At 32.5% G+C, this 8,429-nt stretch overlaps 1 protein-coding gene across 1 annotated transcript; it reads right to left on the bottom strand.

Annotated features, from left to right (window-relative positions):
• Nucleotides 1-1,025: 1,025 nt before the first annotated feature.
• Nucleotides 1,026-2,318, bottom strand: LOC133861184 (uncharacterized). Its single transcript, XM_062296907.1, has 3 exons — nucleotides 2,017-2,318; nucleotides 1,667-1,892; nucleotides 1,026-1,574 (listed from the first exon to the last, which is right to left on the bottom strand). The coding sequence occupies exons 1-3, from the start codon at nucleotides 2,254-2,256 to the stop codon at nucleotides 1,150-1,152; spliced, it is 891 nt and encodes a 296-aa protein (XP_062152891.1). The 5' UTR covers nucleotides 2,257-2,318; the 3' UTR covers nucleotides 1,026-1,149.
• Between the last annotated feature and the right edge of the window lie 6,111 nt (nucleotides 2,319-8,429).

Raw genomic sequence — 8,429 nt, 5'->3', positions numbered from 1 at the left:
AGACAACATAAATAAATTCATATTCAAACACGCATAGATTTATAAATAATAATAATAATAATAATAATTAATGATTCTTAACGGTTTGGGCCCCTAAATCGTCCAGAATTTATTTTCTCGACGTTATATTCCCGACGGACGTAAAAAACCGTCAGGAATTGATTCCTGACGGTTTTTTACCTGTTCTGGACCGTTTAAAACCGTTCAAAAATACTTTCTTTTTTTTTCTTTTTTTTTGTAGTGACTCATATTCATACGCTAAATTTTACAAAACCCTAAGTCTCCTTTTGAGCAATATACAATTCATTTTGCTAACTTAAGTATTTTAGAGTTCTCCCGCCGGCAACCAACGACAAGTCTCCTATTATCCCTACTTGTTTTGTAGGTGTCCATTAACCTAATTTGACCGTGGGAGCATCAAGTTTGTCCAGATAATAAACAGAAAGAAATTTCACCGTTACTATCCAACTACCATAAGATACTTAATTCATTGTCTCTTTATTATACAATTTTGGACCCATTGTAGTCAAAATGTTAAGCATTACTGCCGTCTAGCCTTTCTAGTATATATATAATAAGCAATGCTTCAAAATATATATATATATATATATATATATAATAAGCAAGTGCAAATTGTGACTTGGGCCACTTGGCAAACAATTGTATTCTTTTCTATTAATTACATTATCTGGCCAAAAAGATAACTACGTACTATTCTTATTTTTTAGCTAGTTGATGCTCATAAAAAGTGGCTTACCAAACTCATGAACTTTGTGCTTCATATATATTTAAATTGGCTAGGCAAAGTTAGCGGTAACTTTGGAAAAAATTCCTCAACTTTATTTCAAGTCATAGTACTCAAAAATACACGTCGCTATTTATTTATTTATTTATTGTTATAGCATTATACCGTAACAAAAAATGCTACAAATTCAACTCATATCTCATAAATATGCAACCGTCGACCATGAGGTGCCACGTCATTCAAATTGTACACGTATGAAATACCAATTGAGATTGTAGCATTTCTCTACCACAATGAACGCTCACTTATTTTATTTTTTTCTCGGAATTTTACAAAAGCCTATATTACAAATCCAAAAGGGGCAAAACCAAAACCGTGGTACAAAACTTTTTGTTTCTCACAAATCACACAACTTCAACTGCAGTAATAAAACGCAATCCGGCCAAAGTCTCGACCAAATCAAAGGTTAGCATGGAGGCCTTGGGCTTTGGCAGCCGGTCGGAAAATCCCATCGGCAATTTTTCCGGTGTCATTCTCTCACATGTACCGAGCCACTTAGCTTGCATGTATTTGTGCTTCCTCCATGGCCCCAAGTGCATTTTCTTTTCCTTCATGCATTTTTTCGCCGCCCAGCACAAAATCTTAATCAGGCTTCGTAATCTCTCCGATTTCCCCACAAACATTTCCGGCAACCGGCTAATCAATCGGTTGTATTCATCGCTGGCTCTCGCCATCTCGAACTCTGCTCGAAAATTTAACTCAATTAACACCCTCACATCTCCTTTCTTTGGGTTCGATTTGTCCAAAACTTCCAAGAAAGTGTGCTCCCCTGAAAAATTAATAATTTTTCAAATTTAGTACTCTTTTAAGTTTTTCATTTTCCATTATAACCGTTGGCCCAGAAATCAGAATATTGTGTACCTGATGGGATATCTGGTTTGCCCCTCCACTTAGATTTGCAAATGGCACAATTATAGCCGATATTTATAAGCCGGTTGCATATTTCTCGTTGCAAGCAATTCCGGCAACTTCCGGCCACCGGTCTTGGACACACACATTGATTATCCATACTCCTAAATTCTCTTAACGCCTCCTTTGTGGCTTGCCGGATTTTTGTCTCAATTGAACTGGTTCTATATAATGTTCCCTGTAAAAATGCAAAAAATCTTAAATTACACATAATAGATTCATATCTTACCCTTATAATAATATAAAATAAAATAAAAATAAAATACTTTGTTAATATGCCAAAACTTTATGTGAAAATTTACCTGGAGAATTCGGTCTTGTTCTTCCCAAAAGGCCTTGTTTTCTTCAACATTGAAAGGATTCTCATGATCTTCATCTTCATCTTCGTCTGCATCGTTGTAGCCATTGGAACTGAACGAATTTTCAGATGAAGTTTGATCCTCCTCCAGATACCCAAAAACCAAGTCGGCAAAACTCGTCCCTCCTTCAGAAAAGTCGGAAATCTCATCGGAGCTCCGGCGAGTCGGCCGAATTGCAGCCATTGCTAAGGCTACGGGAATGTGAGGCTGCGCAAATCTAAGAACCACGTGGTTTGAATGGTTTTCCCTAAACCACGATGTCTCCAATTTATAGTGGAATTTTCTGAGTTCCTTACGTGGGACCCACAAGTCCGAGGTGGACATACGAGACGCGGCGCGATACCATTTCTCCTTGATAGTACGTCTGGCTTGCTGCTTACGTGGCGATGAGTGAAGTTTGATCTGTTCGGATGCTGGGGGCAGATTGAACAGCTGGGTGCCATGTCAGCTTGAGCAATGCGATAAGAGTGTGGAAACTATTTCGGATAATCTTCGAATATTCTATCCTATTTTGAAATATATTTATAATTTTATTCATAGATAGTAATGATTAATATAATTAAAAAAGTGATGAGGTTTATCCTAATCTTTTGACGTGGTGGGGACCACTAAAATTGGGATCGAATCGAGCGATCGAGTTGACAGCTGGCAAGGGCATGGTTGGTACTAGAGAAGACACGTGGGTCTGAGGATGTTGATGGCTGGGCTTATCCGATCGAAGTGGAACCCTACAGTCCGTCCAAAACCATATGAGTTGGTGGCATATTCCACTCCTTCTGCAAGTTCTTACTAAGCATATGAATAATGAGCATAGTATATTCCAATTTTATAGTTTTGCCGCATTTCAAATGACCAAAATACCCATTCACTATAACTTATGGTTTTTATTTTATAGTTCGTAGACGTGACGGTATAGTCAATCTTTATTTAAAAAAATAAATAAATATGTAAATTGTGACTGCGATTTTAATATTAGTGAATAATTATAGAATAAAAATATAAAAATTACATCGATTTTAAAAAGACAAAAGAAGAAATGGATCTTCGTCATTACTCAAATTCTTATACAACTCATTTTACACAATTTTCACACAATCAAGACACATCGGTGGAATTCATGCATGTAGGTTTTACCAGAGATATGATTATCCACCACCGAAATATACAATTTTTCACCACTTTATCTATGTAGCAAGGTGGTCCCCTACTAACTTTAGAGTTTTTTTATTTTTAAAAAATAAAATAAAGTGGGGGACCACCTTGTCACATAGATAAGATGGTGAAAAGTTGTATATTTCGGTGATGATGAATTATTTTTCGTTTTACTATGCATAAATCCCACCAATATATTTTAATTGTATAAAAATTATGCAAAAAAATTGTAAAAAAAAATCATTTTTTTACTACGCACAAACAAATTGTCGATAATGATAGGAATATGTTCCAAATTATGTTTTGTCTTAATTATAAGACCAAAATACCCCGGCATTTGGAGCTTTTTTACACGTGGGCTTGACCAAATTCTGGATGTCTCCCGAGTGGTTAGCGCGCGGCCACCGCGCCACAAAGGACGTACAAGCTTGGAAGGTTCTTAGTTTGGCTCCTTTGTTTTTTTGGTGAACGATGTTGAACCAAAAATGGTGATATAATCTTTCTTTCGGCCGGACGTTTATCGTACTTGGGAAAAATTGTTTTGAAAGCTAGAGGACGGAAAAAGTTTGGACAATTAAAGGTTTGTGTTTATCACATGGGCGACCATAAAGGAATCATGGAACCTTTGAAAGGATTGTGTTTGTGCCTCTCCACCATACATAGACACTTCATATGAAAACCTATCACCGCCATGAGAAGTTATGGTGCGTGATGATGCACATGGTAAGCGTAATACTATATATTAGATTTTTATTATGCCGGGCCAATGTGATAGTATTTATTGACACTTATATCGGTTATACAGATAAACACAGACACATTAGTTAATTAATAAAATAAAAATGTAATATATATTCTCTTCAAACTATCACGCAATTTGTAATGGTTTTCCAAACCATCGATTAAAGCATTGTTCTTTTCAAACTATTAAAATATCGCAAGACCTGGCCTATCGGGACTCTTCACACAACACCTACAATGATCATGGGTCTTCCCCAAACTCACGCCACTGTATCGGGTCACAAGATGTTTGGTGGATCAGGGGCAGAACTATGATTTGAAATAAGGGTAGACGAAACTAAAACATGAAAATATTTAATGATAAAAAATTAATTTTAAAGAGTTGTACTCATAAAAAAAATAATAAATAAAAAAAAAAAAAAGATAAATTTGGAAGAACTTTTGTACCCTCAAGGCTCAAGCCGAAGGAAACGGATCCTCTCAATTTCAAGTGAAATAAAGAGAAGTAGATCCTTTGTTTTATAAAGATTAAAATTGTTATTTCAATGCTTTGGACAATTTTATCTTTTACTTTATAAAAGATAGACTCCTCTCTATTTCACTTGAAATGAAAATGATTATATTTTCAAGCTCAAAGGCGGTTCGCCCCTGCTCGCCGAAAAATGAAATAAAAAAAAAAATAAATAATATTAAGATTTGTTTTTTTTTTTTTTTTTTTTTTTTTGAGAATTTGAGAAACATTCCTTCAGTTGAAAATTTGGAAGATATTTTATTGCATGTTAGTGGAGGAAGGTATACCGGAAAAAAAAAAAAAAATGAAAAAGCGTACCGGTCACGTACAAAAATGCGTTTCTGTGGTTGTGACGGTACACAGTATATTTCTAGATATTTGCAGCTGGAAGCAATGATTATGATTCTTATTGATGTTACCATTATGTACTTGGTATAAGGTATATTCGCATATAGCCATATACCCCTGTTACAAAGACCGAAAGATTAATTTTTTTGAAAATTATAAATTAACCTTTCAAATTGTCAGCCGTTTTGCTAATAACCTCACGAAATACTAATATTTAAACTCTGACCTTTCAAACAACCAAAAAATTTTAAAAATGTCAATTTTATAGAAATATGCCTATAATACCCTTCTTAGATGTTATTTTTCAATTATAAATAATAAAATTAAAAAACCATTTTCTTTTTTACTTTTTTTAAAATAAAAATCTATTTTTTTTTAATTTTTTAATTGAAAAATGACACGTGGCAGAGGTATTATAAATATATTTTGAAAAATAAACATTTTTAAAACTTTTTGGTAGTTTGGGGGGCTATAATCCAAGCGTTAACAGATTGTGAGGCTACTTGTAAAATGGCTGGTAGTTTAGAAGGCTAAATTGTAATTTTCCCTTAATTTTTCTAGGTGGTTCTTTGTGATTTTTGTTTGAAAAAAATGTTCTCAAATAAAAATAGTTTTGAAAATTTTATAGTTTTGATTGTTTGTTAATATTTTGTGTTTTATTTTTTATTAATATTTTTATTTTTATTTTTTTGAAAAAAAAATACATGAAGAAGAAGAAAATAAGCTTTAACAAAAATAAAAAAATGGCATGTATCATTCTTTTTTCTTTAAAATTACGAGCTGATATCTTTCTCATTGTTGATTCTGATCAAAGAGAGATAAAGGGGAATGATATGATTGATGATTGTCTTTAATCACGGAAGAGAAGTAAATAAATAAATTTTTTTTTTTTAAAAAAAAGAAATAAAAAAAGAAAAAATAAAGAAAGAGTCGACTTGTTGATGGCCATATTCATTGATTGGAACTATTTTCTTTTTCTTTTTTTTTTTTTCTTTTTTTGACACACACAAAAAAAAAAAAAAAAAGGATTAATCGGGACTATTACGTAGTTGTCATTGGTATGACATGTTCTGGCCGTTAGTGAAGTATTCTTCGTGGAAATTTTTCCATTATATGATATTTCATAACACCAGCTGGATGCACCCCCATTTAAGAAGACAAAAATGGGGTTTTTCTTCTTTTTTTTTTTTTTTCTTTTTTTTTTTTTTTGGAATATATGACAAAAATGTTTTTGATTCAAAACTTGGCTGCATTAATTTTATAAAGGAGCTATCCCTTTCCTTGCGGAGAAACTGAGAAAGTGGGGTGCATGTAAACAACTTCCACCCATCTTGTGGAAAAACAAAGAAAAATTGATCTAGATTGACACACACTTTTGACAATTGATATGACCATTTTTTTACTTTTTTTTTATATCCACATGAAACATACTTGAGTTAAATTTAATAATTTAATCAACATCATTTTCACATGTGTAGGTTTAAACTCTTTCTTAATAGGTATAGCCCAACACCAAAAGACTTTGTCTTTCCTCGTTGAAAGCACCTTCTCGTACATGCAGACTTAAACCCCATTTTAATAGGTGATGTCCAACACGTGAAATATTTAATTGAAATTGGGGAGTGTATTGTGGAGTCATGGTTCGATCTCATGACATCTGGCTTCGATACCATGTTAAATCACCACTCGTCCCAAAATCATTAAAACAAGTTACATTACAGATTAATTTAATCAAGCTTCGATAATTAATTGGTATTAGAATATAAATTGAATGCTTAAATTCATCATTTTTATTAGGTTAAGCTTTTGCAATAAATAATGATTTAACTTGGTATCAGAGCAAGAGGTCATGAATTCGAACCTTAACTCTATAATTCATCCTATTTCAATTAAAATATGTCACGTGTTAAACCTCACTTGTTAAAAGAGTTTAAGTTTACACGTTAAGGAACATCATTTAATAATGCTGAAACAGCAATGGGAGATAAAGAAAAATTTTGAGATCAATAAAAAAAATTCCTGGACTGCTCAGCCTTCTCAAAGGGCACAATTCCACCTTGCAGTTCAAAAAGATCAGCATAAAGGTTAAAAGAAAGATATCCTAATACAATCACACAGCAAACTTGGCATATGATAATGGAGTATAAAATTTGGGTGACAGGGAATCCCATGAAAAGAAATCCTTCATATATTTATTACAAGATTGCTTTCATCATATCTTCACCTTCTATACATGCATGATTACTATTAATTTAGCACTCACTTTTCTTCTCCCTTTATGCCCATTTCTACTCTTTTTCCTAGGAAACATTTGAAAGATCTCATCATTTTATGGCCCTTTGGCCAAGTGAATCCATAATGCTGCATGAAAGCCTGTTGATAAAGATAAGAACATGTTTATATTAATAATTGACAGATAGCGAAAGCGCAAATATTGTATAAGTATCAAGAATATGCTATATTTATAATAGCATATGCTCATTGGAACCCGTATATGAGGGTTAAGTCCTATTAAGTCATAGTTTGATTCAGCCTTATTATGACATTAGCAAAATTCAGAACAACTAGATGTTAATAACATTAAAACTTTTTTTTTTCGAGAATCGAACTCTTACCCTAAACGTGCTACATATTTTCACTAGAAGTTGCATTGGAAATAATTTTGGATGGTGCACAAAATTATTTTTGAAATAAAATAATACAAATATGAAAATTAACAATTAAATTAATAATTGTTACACAAATAATTGGTTAAAACTATTATTGTTGATACTAGACCATATTAATCTGAAGTAATAATAATAAAATAAACACAGTACAAGAGATTAAAATTAAAGTAAGAAAAGATCTCACAATGCTATAGAATCACGCAAGAGCGTTGTCCTTAAAGGTTGATACGTGCCTCCCGGAGTGTATAACTCAGTGTGATCGGATCTCTTGACACACAACCGCCCAGGATTAGACTATAGCGTCTATCTTCGTTAAGGACACACTTCAAAAGAACGAAGATCAAATAGAACAACCCTTTGATCAAAGTAGATGGGAGACTTAAGAATAATTTTTCTTTTAAAATAGCTAATAGTATAACAAATAGTTTTATGGCTTAAAACCAAATTCACATTAGAATATATGAATGCACACTAGAAAAATATGTTCGAGGTTTTAGCCAAAGAAAAAGATAGTTCTCAAATGCATTGGGAACTCAACTTATATAAACAGTCAAAAAATGTAAACACTACAGATTTTTCTTTTAAGGCTCATGAATGACAAACGGTCATAAGACTCATAATTATTAACCGTTACAAATCTAAAATAATAAACTTTAATAATGACAAAATGTCTGAAGATCAAAAAGCCACAAAAATAATTTTTAATAACCAACGGTTACAGAATAAAAACACATAAATATATATTTTAATAAATCAATTTTTTTCCTTTGCCGTCAAAACTCATGAATATATTTTAATACCAAATGGTAAAACATTTAAAAATAATTAAAAATGAAATCACGTTTGTAACACACATATTACAACGGTTGCCTATGAAAGATAGCCACAAATTTGATAAGCCTAGCTCCACAACCCACCATGAACCTTTGGAATAA

This window comes from Alnus glutinosa, chromosome 2, assembly GCF_958979055.1.
Source record: "Alnus glutinosa chromosome 2, dhAlnGlut1.1, whole genome shotgun sequence".
Taxonomy (NCBI): domain Eukaryota; kingdom Viridiplantae; phylum Streptophyta; class Magnoliopsida; order Fagales; family Betulaceae; genus Alnus; species Alnus glutinosa.
The sequence above is the reverse complement of the archived record's forward strand: the minus strand, read 5'-3'. Positions and strand labels throughout refer to the sequence as shown.